This window comes from Petromyzon marinus, unplaced genomic scaffold (genome assembly GCF_048934315.1).
Source record: "Petromyzon marinus isolate PM22_M1 ecotype Great Lakes invasive population unplaced genomic scaffold, UKy_Petmar_22M1.pri1.0 PM_Scaffold_50, whole genome shotgun sequence".
NCBI lineage: Eukaryota > Metazoa > Chordata > Hyperoartia > Petromyzontiformes > Petromyzontidae > Petromyzon > Petromyzon marinus.
In genome coordinates, this window is record NW_027423502.1 from 312,466 (window position 1) to 331,605 (window position 19,140).

Sequence of the window (19,140 nt, forward strand, 5' to 3'; positions counted from 1 at the left end):
AGCTCCGAGGACTGGGACGGGAGCGCACCATCGCAAATCTGTCCACCGAGGAGGAAGAGGAGGAACACGAGCTCGCCAGGACGATGAGTGTTCGGGAAAGGGAGCCCCCTGTATCCCGCGAGACAACCCCAGGATGGGTGGCGGGGATACAGATGGGCATCGGGGGGATTGACAACGAGGTAACCCAAGTAGGTGAAAGAATAACCCAGGTGGACAACAAGGTAACCCAAGTACGGGCACATATGACTGCGCTGCAGACTATGGTGGAGACGGTTCCGACCGAGGTGGGAGGCTGGCCGGGAGGGTAGCCTGACTAGAGGCGGAATCTGGGCAGCGGTGTACAGGAGGAGAAAGAGGGAGCGGGCGGAGAGGCTCCCACGGGGCCGCCGCCTTTCCCCGAGCATGTTACCTGTGCGACCGTCAAGGGCACCTCGTTTGGGACTGTCCTCAGATCGCCCGCGCTAGAAACGCGCCAGGGTTAAACGCCAACGCCCCCTAGAGAGTGGACCACCTAGGGGTGCAATCAACGAGGTCCCGAAACAAAACGACGATAATAATAATGGTGAGCGAGTGACCCCCACACAGGTTCCGACCACAACACCCAAGGATGCGGTGAGGACGGGCGACTGGTTGCGGGAGCTGATGGCAGATATCACGGGGGCTACGTCGCTGGTGGAAGGACAGGTGAACGGGCAGCGCACCCGGATCCTACTGGACACGGGGGCCGTAGCCTCACTCGTGAGCGCCGCGCACTGCAGCGTGCTCGGGGTTGACGTGAGCCGCCTGCAGGTCCCGGATCGCGTGCTGCAAACAGCGAGCGGGGCCGGAATGGGGTTGCTGGGAAGGATCTCCCTCGAGGTCCGTCTCGGACACCAGGTGTGCACACAGGAATTCTACGTCTCCAGTGTGTAGTGCCATGAGTGTATTGCAGGGACGGACCTCTTGGAGAAACTGGGGCTCAATGTACAGCCCCGCCAGCGATGCGCCACGATGGAAGGCAGCGGGGAGTGGATCCCGTTCCTGGGACAGGAGCGGGATCGCCCTCGTTTCACACCCGTAGCCGCTACGCTGGTGTCGGCCGTCACCATCGGGCCACTCGCCGAGATGCTGGTGCCAGTGGCAACCCCCTCCGCCGATCCCACACACCGACCATCGGGCGAGGTAATGCTAACCCCTCACCCGGAGTTGGCAGCGTGGTACGGAGTCGTAGGGTTAGCCACGCTGGTAAACGCAGATGGGGGGCGACTGTTCATGCGGGTGTTTAACCCACACAGTACCCCGGCGATGCTATGACGATGCACCACAGTAGCCACCATACACCCCCTGCACGAGCGCCACTCTAACGACTCAGTGTTTGGACTCTGGGCGGAAGACCCTGGCCACCCCGAGGACAAGCAGGATCTGGCCTGGCGGGTCGGCCCAACCCCCCGGGCTCCAGATCGTTCGCCTGCATGATGCGTTACATGTGCCTTGGGCAGATTTACCTAAGGGGGAGGCCGATCAGCTGCGCGGGTTGTTACGGGAGTACGCTGACGTGTTCAGTGAGCACGATTCAGATGTAGGCCAAACAGACCTTGTTAAACACCAAATTGACACAGGTGCAGCCCGACCGATCAAACTCCCCGCATACCGGGTGGGCGCGCCCGAACGGACCCAGATCAAGGAGCAGTTGCGGATATGCTACGTGATAACATAATCCAGCCCTCGACGAGCCCCTGGTCTGCCCCGGTGGTGCTAGTGACGAAAAAGGATGGGACGACCCGGTTCTGCGTTGATTACCGAAAGTTGAACGCAGTCACCCTCGGCGACGCCTTCCCCATACCGCTCATCGACGACACCTTTGACAGCCCCGCAGGAGCACGGTATTTTTCCACCCTTCTGTCGTCCGGGTACTGGCAGGTGGAGATGGCGGAGGAGGATCGGCCGAAAACCGCATTTACCACCCCGATGGGGCTGTTCGAGTTTCGAGTGCTTCCGTTCGAACTCACTAACGCGCCCGCGACGTTCCAGCGGTTGATGGAGTTGGTGATGCGGGGCTTACAGTGGGAACAGTGCCTGATTTACCTGGACGACGTGAAAGTGTTCAGCAGATCTCTGTCTGAGCACTGGTCCAGGTTGCTAGTGGTGTTCCAGCGACTGCGAGCAGCCCATCTCAAGCTCAAGCCGTGTGAGTGTTACCTGGCGCAGCGCGAGGTAGGGTACCTCGGACACCGAGTCAGCGAGGCGGGGGTGTGCACTGATCCGGAAAAGGTGCGCGCCGTAGTGGAATGGCCACGGCCCAAGAATCTGACGGAGATCAGGTCATTCCTGGGACTAGCTACGTATTGTCGTCGATTTGTAAAGGGATTCAGCGAGATTGCACGCCCCCTCACCCAACTCACCTCCCCTAAGAACCCCTATCGATGGACGGTGGCCTGCCAAACGGCCTTCACCACCCTCAAAGACCACCTCACCCACACCCCTACCCTAGCTTTCCCCGATTTCACCACGGATTTTATCTTGGACACCGACGCCTGCAGCAGTGGGCTGGGCGCGGTGCTGTCACAGGTACAGGGTGGGAGGGAGCGGGTCATCGCATACGCCAGTCAGACCCTGAGTGGACCCGAGCTGAATTATTGCGTGACCCGTCAAGAACTGTATGCCGTGATCTTCGCGTGTAAACAGTTCCGACCGTATTTGTACGGCAGGAAATGTCGGGTGCGCACCGACCATTATGCCCTGCAGTTCCTCCTTACATTCAAGGAACCGCGGGGGCAGATGGCCCGATGGCTGGCGCAGCTGCAGGAGTACAACCTGCAAATAGAGTACCGAGCTGATCGTACGCACGCAAACGCGGACACCTTGTCGAGGCGGCCCACGGTGTGTGCCGAGACAAGGGTGGAGGAAGCTTGCCCATGCTTCATGGGGGGCCGTTGCCGGCGGGTGTCGGACCCCCAGGAGCGCACCGAGACTAACCCTCCCCCGGTGAGAGGCAGTGCAGTATGTGCAACAGAGACCCCGGTAGGAGGAACCAAGGACCCGGGGGACCATTTGGCGGGCACGGAGCACACACCCCGGGGCCCGACGGGTCGCTCAACCCCACCCGATTAGATCCAGGAGGATGTCGGCTGCACCTTCCCGAGCCTGGACGACGAGCAGCTGAGACGGACCCAGCTGCGGGATCCAGATCTGGCGGCGGTGGAGGCGGCCCTACGGGAGAAAGAGGACACCCTACCAGGGCCCTGGAGTGGTTTGTATGCCCGATTGTGTGTGCAGAACGGGGTGGTACGGGAGCTAACCGAAGCCGGCCAGCCAGGATGCATCTACGTGCCCGCCCAGGTGCAACCCCAGCTGCTGAGACTAGTGCACGACCACCCGCTCGGGGGCCATGACGGAGAACGGCGCACTCGTGAAACCCTGTGCCGCCAGTATCTCTGGCCCAAGTTGGCACAAGCCATAGCCGCCTGGGTGCAGGGCTGCCGCGCGTGTCAGCAATGCGGGCCGAAACCGGCGCGATACCAGGTACCCCTGAGGCCATTCCGCGTCAGCCGGACGAACTAGTTGGTCGGGATCGACCTGCAGGGGCCATTCCTGCGATCCCACTGGGGCAACCGATATATTCTCGTAGCGGTGCAGTTCTTCACACGCTATCCCGTAGCAGTAGCCATCCCCAATAAGACAGCCCTCGTAGTAACCCGAGCGTTCGTCGAACACTACGTACTTAAGCACGGGATCCCCGAACGAGTCATTACTGACCAGGGTAGTGAGTTCGAGGCAGAGCTATTCCAGGCACTGTGCCAGGAGTTCAGCATCCAGAAGGACCGAACTACGGCATATCACCCCCAGACAAACGAGATGGTAGAGAGAATGAACCAGACTCTAGCCGAGAAGCTGAAACGCATGGCGGCTGCGAATCAACAGGACTGGGACGAACACCTCCCCTATGCTCTGTTCGCCTACGCCACCACAGTACACACATCCACGGGACAGACCCCATTCCTAATGATGTTTGGTCGCGAGTCTCGCCTGCCTACAGATCTGCTGTTCGGTGTCCCACCGCCCTAACGGAAGGAAGGGAGCCGCCCCGTGGAGCACTTGATGGGGACCCTGCGAGAAGCAAGGGTCCGGGCCTACCCGCAAGGCGAGACCGCACACCAGCGGCACGAGCGGGGCGCCCGACCCCGAATGGAGCCCCCTTCTACTCGGCGGGCTCTAAGGTGTGGCTGCAGAACCCTCGCGTCGGGGCCGGACAGGTGGGGAAGTTAACCACCTACTGGCGGGGAGCCTGGACGGTGGGGCGACAGATCTCCCCCTGGACGGTACTGATTCAGGGGGGAGAGAGGGGCGGGAGATGTCAGTTAATGTTCGGCGACTAAAACCATGGAGGGCGGTCCCAGCGAGGGAGAACCCCGCCGTTCGAGGACCCCGAAACACCAGGGTCCCCACACCCCCGATACCCGGGGGCCTCGCAGAGTGTATGGGCCCCACGGGGTCCCAGGCCCCAGGGGTCCTGTCCCAAGCCAGGAGAGACGGGGACGGCGCCCCCTGAACCCTACCGCCCCTGAGTTTGCCTCCCAGCCCGCAGGTACCCAGGGCCGGAGGGAACCATTAAAGTGGAGAAGGAGACCGCCGCCGGAACCCCGAGAGACGGAGCCATTACCGCCGAGGCCAGCCACGAGAGTCGGACAAGTCCCGCGGACCCCGCGGCGCTACCTTGTAGGGGCAACCCAGGCGAAGTGCTCCAGTAAACCCGGGACGGGGACTGGCACCTCGGGGGCCTGTGTGGTACCGCCGCAGCGGAGCCGCTCCAGTGGAGCCATGCCCACCGCCGCGACGCCGTCACCGATGCCTCGGATTTCCCGCCACTCTCCTGGGGCCGGTGCCTTCTCAGACGTCCGCATTTTGCCCACTGCACAGTCGTGAGGCCGCCGCAGCAGAGCCGCTCTGTCGAGGCCGTGCCCACCACAGTGAAGCCGCCACCGGGGGATGCCGACTCCGACACGGTGCACCCTCGCCACCCTCCCCCCTGCACGAACGCACACACGCCCCACGTAGAGCAGGGAGGGGAGGTCACCCGGCCGATAGGTTTTTTTCCAGAAGTCCCATATGGGATCGAACTTCATGGTTTCCTGCGGCCGGGAAATTGGGCGATCTTCCCCCTGTAGCTGACATGCACTGCGGCGTCGTGACCTAATCTTAAAGTTGCATGGTCACGGCAAGGGCCATCGAGCCACCGTGAGTGGAACCACACACGCACAAGCACGGGTCAGTGGACTGGTAGCAGGAGAACAGAGAGCGGACGTCGGAGAGATCACTGCGGCGACATCACCCGAGCTGGGATCCGAGTATCGAAAGGGCGGGAAAATCCGAGCCCCTGATTGGACGGGAGGCCAAGGGAGCGAAACGGCGAAATTCCTTTGTTGTAGGTAGGATAAAAGGAGGGGGATTCAGGTAGCAAGGGCAGTTCTTCTTCAAGATTATCGCGGTTCCGGGAACAGCAGAGTCAGCCATCCGAGAGGTCCGTGGGACGTACTCCAGCACCGTCAGGCTCGCCCCTCTACAGAGACAACTCGCCGCCTCATTCCCTTACAGCATTCAGCGCAGCAGGGTGGAAGTAAGTGCGAGGGAGAGAGGCGTAAGTCTAAGTGTTTTTAATCCAGGGTAGAGAGCGGGGCGATCGGTAGGAGAAATTGAATCGAAAACTTCCACTGACCCACACCATCACACATAGATTAAACTGGTTAAAATCGCTAGCGGGGGATAAAACTGCGTCGTGCGGTCTTTGAGAGTGTGGAGCGTGCTTGGTGTCCACGCATCTGTACGATCACTTACAATAGTGCTTAGAGCTCGCGCACCGGTGTGACTGTGTTATGATCGCTCGCCTGTACGAGTGTCTATAGCGAGGTAGCGAGCGACGCGCCAGGCGTGCGCGTATTCGCGCGGCGGTTTAAACGGCCCCTTTAAATCAGAACGCAGGGATCCCCTTCAACCAGCGTAGCAGGCTGCAAGTGTAGAGCATACCGCCCCACTAATAGAAGTATGCCGACGCAGGCAGCAACAAAGTCAGGGGTACAGGGAGGCGAGGGAGTGGAGGCCGGTAGCCCGGACCCCACAGAACAGCCGGGGGGTAGCGGTACGATTGTCACGGGGGAATCGGGGGACAGCGGTCCCGAAATTTCGGTGATGGCGGGGGACGGTAGCCCCCACACCTTCCCTCCCGGCCCTACGTGGGGTGTGTGTGTGTATACATGTGGGGGGGGGGGGGGGGGTGTGGCGGGTGGCGGTGTTACGGTGGTGAATACGGCCCCCGACGGAGCTGCTCTGCCGCGGTGGTACCACATAGTCACTTTAAGACGTTTATTGTTCATGTTTTTGTTTGTTGTGGTTGCACCCGATTCAAGAGCCGAATGGCTCACAGGGCTATACCTAATAAATGAACTGAACTATGGGTCTCTGTGTGTCTCTATGGATAAGCGTGGTTTCTTAAGCGAACTGGGGAATGTGGTGGGCGCTTAACATGGGAGCCCTTGGGAGCTCTTTGGGAGTTTGCCGGCGATGGTGATTGTAATGTGTAGTGCGGATAGGTTGGGAAGTTTATGTCATGTAGGGAATGTGGGGACGGGTAACGTGGGAGCCTATTGGTGTAGAAGGTGAAGGTGATTGCAATTTGTAGTGTGGATAAGTAAGGTGGTTATGTCTTGTAGAAAATGTGGCGGAAGGTTTGATGTAAAGCCTATAGAAGCCTATAGGAGTAGCAAGTGAAGGTGATTGCAATTTGTAGTGTGGATAGGTTAGGTAAGCTCTGTTAATTATTGTAACTCAGACACGTGCCCCACCCCCCTTGTGACGTCACCGCAGCACTTATGAGGCCATGTGAAGTGTCGAAGGGTCGCTGCTGGCAGGGCACGTGACAGACCCAGCAGGTGCCATGGGTTGACTGCTGTGCTAGGCTAGGTACAGGAAGAGGTCACGTGACACACCCAGCAGGTGCCATGGGTTGACTGCTGTGCCAGACTAAGTGCAGGAGGAGGTCACGTGACAGACCCAGCAGGTGCCATGGGTTGACTGCTGTGCTAGGCTAGGTACAGGAAGAGGTCACGTGACACACCCAGCAGGTGCCATGGGTTGACTGCTGTGCCAGACTAAGTGCAGGAGGAGGTCACGTGACAGACCCAGCAGGTGCCATGGGTTGACTGCTGTGCCAGGTTAGGTAAAGGAAGAGGTCACGGGACAGACACAGCAGGTGCCATGGGTTGACTGCTGTGCCAGGCTAGGTGCACTTGGAGGTGACGGGACAGACCCAGCAGGTGCCATGGGATGACTGCCGTGCCAGGCTAGGTGCACTTGGAGGTGACGGGACAGACCCAGCAGATGCCATGGGTTGACTGCTGTGCTAGGCTAGGTGCAGGAGGAGGTCACGTAACAGACCCAGCAGGTGCCATGGGTCGACTGCTGTGCCAGGCTAGGTGCATCTGACGACAAACATCTGGGCAGTTCACCACCATTGGTTCAAGCAGAGCCTGTCTCCTGCTTCTGCTGATGAGACACGGAGCTGGGCAGACTCCAATTGAACCTACGACCTCATGCATCAGGCGAGGTAGTTAACATCTGGATCCAAGTCACCTGAGACCCCAAGCAGCAGCAACTCGCCACAACAAACACAACTGCAACATTCTGTTGAGTCCGCATATTTATTACAACAACAATCGATAAACTAACAATGGTCTAGATATATATGTACACATTATTACATTAAAACTTATTTTTTTATCTCTATCCTAACTCTTCACACGCGCACGTGGCTTGGCAAGCTCTAGTCCATTGTGTGGTGAGTGTGGGTGGTGCGTGTGGTGTGGTAAGTGTGGTGTGGTGAGTGTGTGTGGTGAGTGTGGTGTGGTGAGTGTGGTGAGTGTGGGTGGTGAGTGTGGGTGGTGAGTGTGGGTGGTGAGTTTGGTGAGTGTGGGTGGTGAGTGTGGGTGGTGAGTGTGGTGAGTGTGGGTGGTGAGTGTGGGTGGTGAGTGTGGTGAATGTGGGTGGTGAGTGTGGGTGGTGAGTGTGCGTGGTGAGTGTGGGTGGTGAGTGTGGTGAGTGTGGTTGGTGAGTGTGGGTGGTGAGTGTGGGTGGTGAGTGTGGTAAGTGTGGGTGGTGAGTGTGGGTGGTGAGTGGGGGTCCTGGCCCACACGCGTCATCACCATCATCATCAACGTCATCAGCATCATCGTCATCATCATTATCAACGTCATCATAATCATCGTTATCATCATCGTCGTCATCATCATCATGGTCATCATCGTCATCGTTGTCAACATCATTGTCATCATCAACATCGTCATCATCATCATCGTCGTCATCATCGTCGTTATCATCGTCATCATCGTCATCATCGTCATCATCATCATCATCATGGTGGTAGGGGTGGCCTCGCTGGTGGTGGGGGTGGGCCAGCTGGTGGTGGTGGCCCAGCTGGTGGTCGTGGCCCGGATGGTGGTGGTGGTGGCCCGGATGGTGGCGGAGGTGGGGCTGGCCTCGCTGGCGGTGGGGGTGGCCTTGCTGGCAGTGGGGGTGGCCCAACTGGTGGTGGTAGCCCGGATGGTGGTGGTGGTGGCCCGGATGGTGGTGGTGGTGGCCTCGCTGGTGGTGGGGGTGGCCTTGCTGGCGGTGGGGGTGGCCTCGCTGGTGGTGGGGGTGGCCTTGCTGGCGGTGGGGGTGGCCCAGCTGCTGGTGGTGGCCCGGATGGTGGTGGTGGTGGGGGTGGCCTCGCTGGTGGTGGGGGTGGCCTTGCTGGCGGTGGAGGTGGCCTTGCTGGCGGTGGGGGTGGCCTTGCTGGCGGTGGGGGTGGCCCAGCTGGTGGTGGTGGCCCGGATGGCGGTGGTGGTGGGGGTGGCCTCGCTGGTGATCGGGGTGGCCTTGCTGGCGGTGGGGGTGGCCTCGCTGGCGGTGGGGGTGGCCTTGCTGGCGGTGGGGGTGGCCCAGCTGCTGGTGGTGGCCCGGATGGTGGTGGGGGTGGGGGTGGCCTCGCTGGTGGTGGGGGTGGCCTTGCTGGCGGTGGAGGTGGCCTCGCTGGCGGTGGGGGTGGCCTTGCTGGCGGTGGGGGTGGCCCAGCTGGTGGTGGTGGCCCGGATGGTGGTGGTGGTGGGGGTGGCCTCGCTGGTGGTGGGGGTGGCCTTGCTGGCGGTGGGGGTGGCCCAGCTGCTGGTGGTGGCCCGGATGGTGGTGGGGGATGCCTCGCTGGCGGTGTGGGTGGCCCAGCTGCTGGTGGTGGCCCGGGTCGTGGTGGTGGTGGTGTGGAGCCAGCTGTGAGCCAGCGCCTGCTCAGGCGTCATCCGGAGATTCGGATCCCATCTGTTGGGAGACGCACGGGGAGGGAGGGGAGGGAGGGGAGGGATGGGGGGAGACACACACGTGGTGAGAGGGGCATAGTGAGATGATTTGACAGGGTGGGAGGTGGGGGGAGAGTGGTGAGATGGCGGCGTGGGGGGGGGGAGAGATGGAGAGGGTGGGAGGGAGTGGTGGTGTGTAGTGACTTGGTTGCAGAGCTGTCAAACCGTATGGTTTATTAGATATTCTTGTGCAGGGTAATTGAGTTTTCAGGTCCGTACGGAGTGCAGCCGTTTCAATTCTAGGTAACAACAATAATTCGTGTCTATTTGTTTGTATTTGTCCCTTGTGATTGGACTTTGCAGGATGAACGTTGATATTTATAAGGGTCACGGAGTGACCAATAATATCTGGGTTGGGTCTGTAGTAAGGTAGGGCACTGATAAGGTGTTGACAGGTATGGGGTGGGGAGTGGGGGTGAGTGGGGGTGAGCGAGGGGTGAGTGTGGTTCGTACTGCAGGCAGCGGCTGACGAAGTCCACCAGCTGAGGGTGGTGGCCCTGCAACGCGCGGTGCAGAGGGAGGCTTCCCGGTGGCCGCTGCTTGGACAGGTTGTAGGGGAGGCCCTCAGAGTCTGCAGAGAGGCAGAGAGACGCACGCAGAGTCACCAACCACCATGTCGCCCACATACCCACTCATCAACTTAACTACGCACCCACTCACCCACCTACATACCCAGTCACCAACCCACCCACTCACTCACCCACCCACCCACTCACTCACTCACCCACCCACTCACCTACCCACCTACTCACCCACCCACTCACCCACCCACTCACCTACCCACCCTCTCACCCACTCACCCACTCACCTACTCAACCACCCATTAACCTACCCACTCACCTACCCACCCACTCACTCACCCACATACTCACCCACCCACTCACTCACCCACCCATCCGCTCACTCACACACCCACCTATGCTTCCTAGCGGCTGTTACAAAGATCCGCAAACCCCACCCCACTCCCCACCTCCGGGATATTCAGAGACGCCCCTCAGCCCCCCCCCCCCCACAATAGAACCCTATAAGAGCCTCAATGCCACCCCCTACCTAACAAAACGGAATGGGTTACGTCGCTGACGCCAGCCTGCCCGAGCCTTTGACTCACCAAAGTAAGTTGTCTTGTTAGGGGCTTCGTCCACCATCTTTTTCGGGGGCATGCCCAGGATCTGCGTACCGTTTCGGACGAAGACAAAAGGAGGAGGGGGGGGTTACAGCCGGTGTAGCCTCAGCCGGCCCATTGGGGCAAGTGCCATCTGTCAGCGGTGATTAGTGGCGGAGGCAGCGCCTGTCGAGGCCGGCACTGTGTACAAAGACAACAATCCCTCCCTCTCCTTATTAGACTCATCTCATTGCTAGGGCAAGCGCTGTTAGTAGCGAGCAGCACCTACGAAGGCCAGCACTGTGTACAAAGACAACAATCTCCTCCTCCCAGTTTAGCCTCATCTCATTGCTGGGGCAAGTGCTGTTATCAGCGAGCAGCACCTTTGAAGGCCGGAACGACAGATGAGCGGGTGGGTGCCCAGCACCACGCCCGGCCACCTTTGTCTCCCCCAGTGGAAATGTTTACTACACACCGCTACACCAAGTACTCGTTTGAGGCTGAGTAGACCTATGAGAGGTCCAGGACCAGTTCAGATCTTCCTCGCCTGTTGTTTGTGGCCGCCAGAGCGAATCAAACTCTATAAGAATTGGTATCTGTGGGTCTGCATGGGTCTCTATGAGTTTCGGTCTCTGTGGGTCTGCATGAGTCTCTATGAGTATGGGTCTCTGTGGGTCTGTATGTGTCTCTATGAGTATGGGTCTCTGTGGGTCTGCATGAGTCTCTATGAGTATGGGTCTCTGTGGATCCGTTTGGGTCTCTATGAGTATGGGTCTCTGTGCCGACCCACAGAGACCCATATCCATAGAGAGCTGCCCGTCCACCCACCCACCATACCCACCGGTACCCACCCACCATACCCACCCACCGTACCCACCCACCGACCGTACCTCGATGCAGTAGGGCAGGTGTTCTGTGTAGGTCCGTGAATCAAAGAGATCCTTGCCGGTGGCCATCTCGGCTACGGTGCAGCCCAGGGCCCACATGTCCACAGCACAGGTGACATAGTAGCCCAGCAGCAGCTCCGGGGCCATGTAGTTCAACGTCCCGCACACGTTTTGGGCTGTGCAGCAACACCAACAATAACAACAATGACGATGAATATAAAGTAGCCCCTCCGTCAACAGCGACGTGGGTTGAACAGGTTTCTTTTTTCGGTCGGTTAAACGCCTAGTCGGCTTCTGCGAACGATATTTCACGGCGGAGACGAGTTTTGGGTTGGACCGCGTACTCTGGCTGCCCACCCGATAATGATGCTCGGCTGTAATCGCTCGAATTGTAAACGTCGTAGTGGGTTTACATCTCCAGCACACCGGCTAGTGCTGTGCAAGTGGCGAATTGGAGCGTCCTGTTTACGTGACGCTGAACCTCACTAACTGGCTGCGTCGGATGGCGGCGGGTTTGACGACGCAACGTTTACGTTGACGCGAGCTAACCCTGAAAAAAGAAACTCCACGCACACAAAGCCACTCACTTTTATGCTTCAGGTAGGAGCTGCAACCGAAGTCGGTGACCCTGACTTTGCCGGCCGCGGTGAGCAGAATGTTATCCTGGACAAAGGGGAGAGACAGAGAAGGAATTCCACGCTCTGAGGTTACGGCAAGAGTGTCTAGCCAGCAGTGGGTCGATCATGCAAAGTGACGCATTTACATCCACACGGGCAGGCCCCCCCTTCCCCGCTGACTTGCGACACGGTCTACGTGCCTGAGACCCGTTTAAAGTCGTTTTAATAAATTACTCAACCTATTTGTTTTATTTTACTACCAGGGTGTAAGGCCCCGCTGAGCTGCTGTGTAGCTATTTTATCGGAAACGACCTGGCCATCACGTAATAACATCATCTCAACCAAGTAGCTGATTTCATCATCATCATCAACATCATCATCATCAGCATCATCAGCATTGCGTGGACATTTATAGCAGCAGCTAAACACTCTAGAGACGTGTTTCAACAGGCCCAAAGAGACCCACACTCACCCACAGAGACCCATACTCATAGAGACCCATACCCATAGAGACCCATACACACCCACACTCATAGAGACCCATACACACCAACAGAGACCCAATCTCATAGAGACCCACACAGACATAGAGAGACCCAAACTAAAACGAAGCTATGTTTTACTTTACTAGGTGTCAGGCCCCACTCTGTGCTGCTGTGCAGCTTTTTTGTCAGAAGCGACCTGGCCATCACAAACGATAGCTCATCATCATCATTACGCGGAAATGTTGCAGCAGTGGTAAAATACTCTAAACGCTTGGTGATGTTGATTCTGAACGTGGAGGTAAAAAGCAGGAGGACCTGGAGTAAAATCCACGTGACCACCACGGGGAGAGCGAGACGCAGACTCTAAACATACAGTAAGGGAAATAAAGTATTTGATCCCCTGCTGATTTTGTACGTTTGCCCACTGACAAAGAAATGATCAGTCTATAATTTTAATGGTAGGTTTATTTTAACAGTGAGAAACAACAACAAAATCCAGAAAAACGCATGTCAAAAATGTTAGAAATTGATTTGCATGTTAATGAGGGAAATAAGTATTTGACCCCTCTGCAAAACATGACTTAGTACTTGGTGGCAAAGCCATTGTTGGCAATCACAGAGGTCAGACGTTTTTTGTAGTTGGCCACCAGGTTTGCATATATCTCAGGAGGGATTTTGTCCCACTCCTCTTTTTCAGATCTTCTCCAAGTCGTTAAGGTTTCAAGGCTGACGTTTGCCAACTCGAACCTTCAGCTCCCTCCACAGATTTTCTATGGGATTAAGGTCTGGAGACTGGCTAAGCCACTCCAGGACCTTTATGTGCTTCTTCTTGAGCCACTCCTTTGTTGTCTTGGCCGTGTGTTTTGGGTCATTGTCATGCTGGAATACCCATCCACGACCCATTTTCAATGCCCTGGCTGAGGGAAGGAGGTTCTCACCCAAGATTTGACGGTACATGGCCCCGTCCATCGTCCCTTTGATGCGGTGAAGTCCTGTCCCCTTAGCAGAAAAACACCCCCAAAGCATAAGGTTTCCACCTCCATGTTTGACGGTGGGGATGGTGTTCTTGGGGTCATAGGCAGCATTCCTCCTCCTCCAAACACGGCGAGTTGTGTTGATGCCATAGAGCTCCATTTTGGTCTCATCTGACCACAACACTTTCACCCAGTTGTCCTCTGAATCATTCAGATGTTCATTGGCCAACTTCAGACGGGCATGTATATGTGCTTTCTTGAGCAGGGGGACATTGCTGGCGCTGCAGGATTTCAGTTCTTCACGGCATAGTTTGTTACCAATCATTTTCTTGGTGACTATGGTCCCAGCTGCCTTGAGATCATTGACAAGATCCTCCCGTGTAGTTCTGGGCTGATTCCTCACCGTTCTCATGATCATTGCAACTCCACGAGGTGAGATCTTACATGGAGCCCCAGGCCAAGGGAGATTGACAGTTCTTTTGTGTTTCTTCCATTTGCGAATAATCGCACCAACTGTTGTCACCTTCTCACCAAGCTGCTTGGCAATGGTCTTGTAGCCCATTCCAGCCTTGTGTAGGTCTGCAATCTTGTCCCTGACATCCTTGGAGAGCTCTTTGGTCTTGGCCATGGTGGAGAGTTTGGAATCTGATTGATTTATTGCTTTTGTGGACAGGTGTCTTTTATACAGGTAACAAGCTGAGATTAGGAGCACTCCCTTTAAGAGTGTGCTCCTAATCTCAGCTCGTTACCTGCATAAAAGACATCTGGGAACCAGATATCTTTCTGATTGAGAGGGGGTCAAATACTTATTTCCCTCATTTAAATGCATATCAATGCATAGCATTTTTGACATGCGTTTTTCTGGATTGTGTTGTTGTTATTCTGTCTCTCACTGATCAAATAAACCTACCATTAAATTATAGACTGATCATTTCTTTGTCATTGGGCAAACGGACAAAATCAGCAGTGGATCAAATACTTTTTTTCCCTCACTGTACAGCAGGAGTCAGGGTCGGGATCGAACCCATGACCCTGTATACCAGACGAGATAGTTAACAACCAGCCACTGTGGTGATGAGAGAGGAAAAGACGCAAACTCCAAATATACAGCAGGCGTCAGGGTCGGGATAAAACCCACGAACCCCTGTATACCAGGCGAGGTAGTAAACATCTCCTGCTACCTCCTCCATCTGGAAGGAGGAGGTGGCAGAGTCACAGTAGATGGACGGGGCCCTGCGATCAACCATGGCTGGCCTGCCTCTACGGTACGAGTGTCCACCTCGTCCCGGATCGTCTTCACCGGAGGTAAAGTGACCCCACCACCACCACTACCACCACCTCCCTCCAGATGGACGGAGCCACCGCATCGACCCCGCGATCAACAGTGGCCGGGCTGCTTCCGCGCCAGCTAACCGAGCGCCCCGATGAGAGGGCGCGACCACCGCGCCCGCTCCGCTCACCGGCTTGATGTCCGCGTGGATGATGCCCCGCCCCTTGGCGTACAACAGGAAGTCGAGGATGGCCCTGGTGTACTCCCTCAACCGCCTCACGTAGATTCGCCCGATGCTCCCTTTGCTCATGACATCGTAGAGGCTCTTCCTGGCACGACAACGACAACGACGACGTTAAAACCCCTTTCCCGTTCCGATGACGTGCGCAGGGCGACCCCCAACCCGGACCCCAAACCGACTGTGCCACTCGGTTAGTTTTGGGGGGGGGGGGAGGGGGGTCAGGAAACTCCTCGTCGCTCCGCGGTATTCATCCGCGTCATCGCCGCGCTGCACTAGCGCCGAGAGAACTAACGCGCACAAAACATTGCGGCGTGTGAAATATTTAATGATAATAATTTCATTATGATTTTATTATAATTTCACCGTGATTATGTTATTACAATTTCTATTTTATTATTTCATTACTAGCATTTTATTACTATCATATCACAATTTAATAATAAATGTATTATTACTTTATTGTCGACCTTTCTTAATTTTAAAGTTTGTTTCATGTTGGGAAGTATGCTAAACATTTCGAACAGAAACACATATTCACAAATTTCCCTTTTATATATATAGATTCTCATGAAAAAAGTTTAATGTGTGATTCATGGGGAGCGTTTCCGTGAGTCGCGTCTTCCGCAACCAGGGGGACTTCCTGCGTCTGCATTGTCCCCACGGTGTTCTGCGATTGTCGATAACGCAGCGGTTCGCCGTGCTGAGCTGCTTGACCCACGGGGGCCACGTGGACGCGTGCTGCTCGACTTCCCAGAGCTTTGGATACTCAGTTGCCAAACAAATTGTGATTGTAAAATTGTCATATTAATTGTTGCATAAATTAATTATCAAAATAGCAATTAAATAAGTTACGTCTTCGATGAAATTAATTGATTTAACGAGGCGAGACATCTTTTGATGAATTGTTAACTATCTTTAAACTCATTAAACAAACTGCAAAATAAGTTAATTATGAAAATTATTAAATAAAGATATTGGGGAACAAATTAGAAAATTAATCACCCCCCTACTTTGCGCAAGAGCACAGAAGTGTGGTCACCACATCTGTGCCTCTTTATAAGGAACAGAAGAGGTGGAATTCTCCACAAAATCTGGCTGTCGCCTGATGAAGCTGGTTGTAATTACTGGCGAAATGTCGTACTCAGAGATTGTAAATGTTGTGGCTTGGCTGTCCAACACACCGTTGTGCTGTACCATTATACTACACTATACACTACACTATACACCACACTACTATACACTACACAATAGTGCTGTACTAGTAACGAATTGGCAAGTTCTGTTTGCGTGACCACCCTTACTAGTTGGCTGTGTCGAGTGATGGCGGGTTTAACGACACAACATTTATATATTTACGTGATCTAACCCAAACATACCTCTATATTGGATGATATTGGTCGCAAAAGCCCTCCGTGTAAAACTCAATTAATAAATGTGATAAATCGATAAATCTAGTTGCTTGATCAAATATTAAATAAATATTAATTCCGAAATAAATCAACTATCGAACGGAGCAATGGACACGCACATGGGTGGGTGGTGGGGGGTTGGGAAGGTTCACGTACTTCAAGAGCTCGACGACGAGGCAATTGTGTCCGCGGAATTCGAACGTGTCCAGGACCCGGATGACTCCGTAGCGCTCATCGCTGGCCCTGCCCTGCAGCTTCTTGGCCACCTCCAGCTCCGTCCTCTGGCGGGCCGCTGTCGAGGAGCTGCGCAGCGGGAGGGGGAAGGCCACGAAATCAACGGTGACTCTGTGTGGGTGACTCTGTGTGGGTGACTCTGTGTAGGTGTCTCTGTGTAGGTGTCTCTGTGTGGGTGACTCTGTGTGTGTGACTCTGTGTGTGTGACTCTGTGTGGGTGACTCTGTGTGGGTGTCTCTGTGTAGGTGACTCTGTGTGGGTGTCTCTCTGGGTGACTCTGTGAGGGTCTCTGTGCGTGACTCTGTGGGTGACCCTGTGGGTCTCTGTGGGTCTCTGTGGGTGTCTCTGTGGTTGACTCTGTGGGTGACTTTGTGGGTGACTGTGGGGGTCTCTGTGGGTGTCTCTGTGGGGGTCTCTGTGGGTGACTGTGGGGGTCTCTGTGGGTGACTTTGTGGGGGTCACTGTGGTGGTCTCTGTGGGTGACTCTGTGGGGGTCTCTGTGGTGGTCTCTGTGGGTGACTCTGTGGGGGTCTCTGTGGGTGACTGTGTGGGTCTCTGTGGGTGTCTCTGTGGGGGTCTCTGTGGAGGTCTCTATGGGTGTCTCTGTGGGGGTCTCTGTGGGTCTCTGTGGGTCTCTGGGTCTGGGTGTTTCTGTGGGTCTCTGTGGATCTCTATGGGTCTCTATGGGTCTGTTAGTTTTTAGTTCATAGTTAGCAATAGTTATGCGGCAGTTATTATTTTGTTAGTTCATATTTAGCAGCAGGTTTATATCAGTTAGTATTCCGTTAGTTTATAGTTAGCAACAGTTTTATGGCAGTAAAATGTTGTTAGTTTAAAGTTAGCAGCAGTTTTATGGCAGTCAGTATTTTGTTAGTTCATAACTAGCAGCAGGTTTATGTCAGTTAGTATTTTGTTAGTTTATAGCTAGCAGAAGTTTTACGGCAGTTAGTATTTTGTCAGCGAGTCCATAGTTAGTGGCAGTTTCACGGCTTTGCCTCCAATCATTGATGATCATTTTCCGAGAGTGCGGGCCACCCCGAAAGGCCCTCTGACTCACCACAAGGGCAGCGACAACATCTTGACGGCCACGAGCGTTTTGGTTTTGTGGTCGAGGCACTGCAGCACCAGGCCCTGGCCTCCCTCACCGATCATCTTCTGCACCTCATAACGGTAGTGGAGCTGTTCCTTGCAGACCTAGGAGGCGAAGGAGGAGGCGGAGGCCTGTAGTCAGAGTCATCGCAATCGGAGCTGCCACCACCGAGCCTAACGCTCGGTGGTGGCAGCAGCAGTCGGGGCTTCCAGGACCGCCATTATCTACCACGGAGGTTTCATTTTGCTTGGGTGTTAGATCGCGGAAATGTATAAATGTTTCGTTAAACTGCCGAATGCTTGACTTAACGCTTTCGTGACTGCAGGAATTCATATTCTTGGGTCTTTTGGTAAAGTCACGTAGATAGGTTCAAAGAAAATAATAAAAAATAACAGAAAACTACAACATTTCGATCGCAATGCAAGCGGTCGTCTTCCTGTTATTATTTTATTTTCTTTGAACCTATCTAAAGTATGTTACTTTACCGAAAGACCCAAGAATACCAAATTGCGTTAAAACTTGGGGGAGTTGTTCGCCTTTTTGCGTTTATCCATCTAACACTGGGTAGTGAGACACGGGAGTGAGACACTGGTGGTGAGACACTGGTGATGAGACACTGGGGGTGAGACACTGGTGGTGAGACAGGTAGTGAGATACAGGTAATGAGACACTGGTGGTGAGACACTGGTGGTGAGACACTGGTGGTGAGACACTGGTGGTGAGACACTGGTGGTGAGACGCAGGTTGTGAGACGCAGGTTGTGAGACGCTGGTTGTGAGACGCTGGTGGCGAGACGCTGGTGGCGAGAAACTGGTGGCGAGACACTGGTGGCGAGACACTGGTGGTGAGACAGGTAGTGAGATACAGGTAATGAGACACTGGTAGTGAGACACTGGTGGCGAACAACTGTTGGTGAGACCCAGGTATTGAGACTAGGCCCGAAAGAAGGCTGTTCTCTCTGGTGTAGACTAATCAGTTTCAAAGGTAATGCCACATATTATCAGAGCATGTTGTTGTTTGCATGTTCACCACCAGTATGTGTTTTATTTCCAGAAAGGCTGCAGCCTATTGTTATGCTGTTAAAGGCTCCACCACTGAGCTGCTATGTAACTCTTCTTGTTCAAAAGCGACCTGGCCATCTCAAATCATTGCTCAACGAAGTGGCCTTATCATTACCACCGTGTGGAAATGTATAGCGGAAGCCAATTGCTCTCAACGTGTGGTGCCGTTGATTATAAATGTGGAAGGAAAGAAAATGGAGGACCCGGAGAGAAATCCACGCAACCACGGAGAGAGAGATAGAGACGCAAACTCCAAATATACAGCAGGCGTCAGGGTCGGTATCCAACCCACGACCTTCTGTATACCAGGCGAGGGAGTTAACATCTCCTGGCCATTGTGGCCGACGTTATAGTGAGTGGATTAGCCAAAGTTTGCTACATACGGCGTGAAATAACTTTAACACATACACA

At 55.0% G+C, this 19,140-nt stretch overlaps 1 protein-coding gene across 1 annotated transcript; it reads right to left on the reverse strand.

Moving 5' to 3' along the window:
- Window positions 1–7,651: 7,651 nt before the first annotated feature.
- Window positions 7,652–17,744, reverse strand: LOC142923428 (uncharacterized). Its single transcript, XM_076064523.1, has 8 exons — window positions 17,740–17,744; window positions 16,501–16,689; window positions 14,885–15,023; window positions 11,936–12,011; window positions 11,352–11,524; window positions 10,468–10,528; window positions 9,813–9,930; window positions 7,652–9,321 (listed from the first exon to the last, which is right to left on the reverse strand). The coding sequence occupies exons 1-8, from the start codon at window positions 17,742–17,744 to the stop codon at window positions 7,758–7,760; spliced, it is 2,325 nt and encodes a 774-aa protein (XP_075920638.1). The 3' UTR covers window positions 7,652–7,757.
- Window positions 17,745–19,140: the final 1,396 nt, after the last annotated feature.

Excerpts from the sequence above, each read along its gene's own strand:
- LOC142923428 (XM_076064523.1), bottom strand. Across the intron at positions 9,931-10,467 it reads TAACAAGACAACTTACTTTG|ACTCTGAGGGCCTCCCCTAC; the intron begins GTGAGTCAAAGG and ends GCCTCTCTGCAG. Across the intron at positions 9,322-9,812 it reads TTCGTCAGCCGCTGCCTGCA|ATGGGATCCGAATCTCCGGA; the intron begins GTACGAACCACA and ends GTCTCCCAACAG.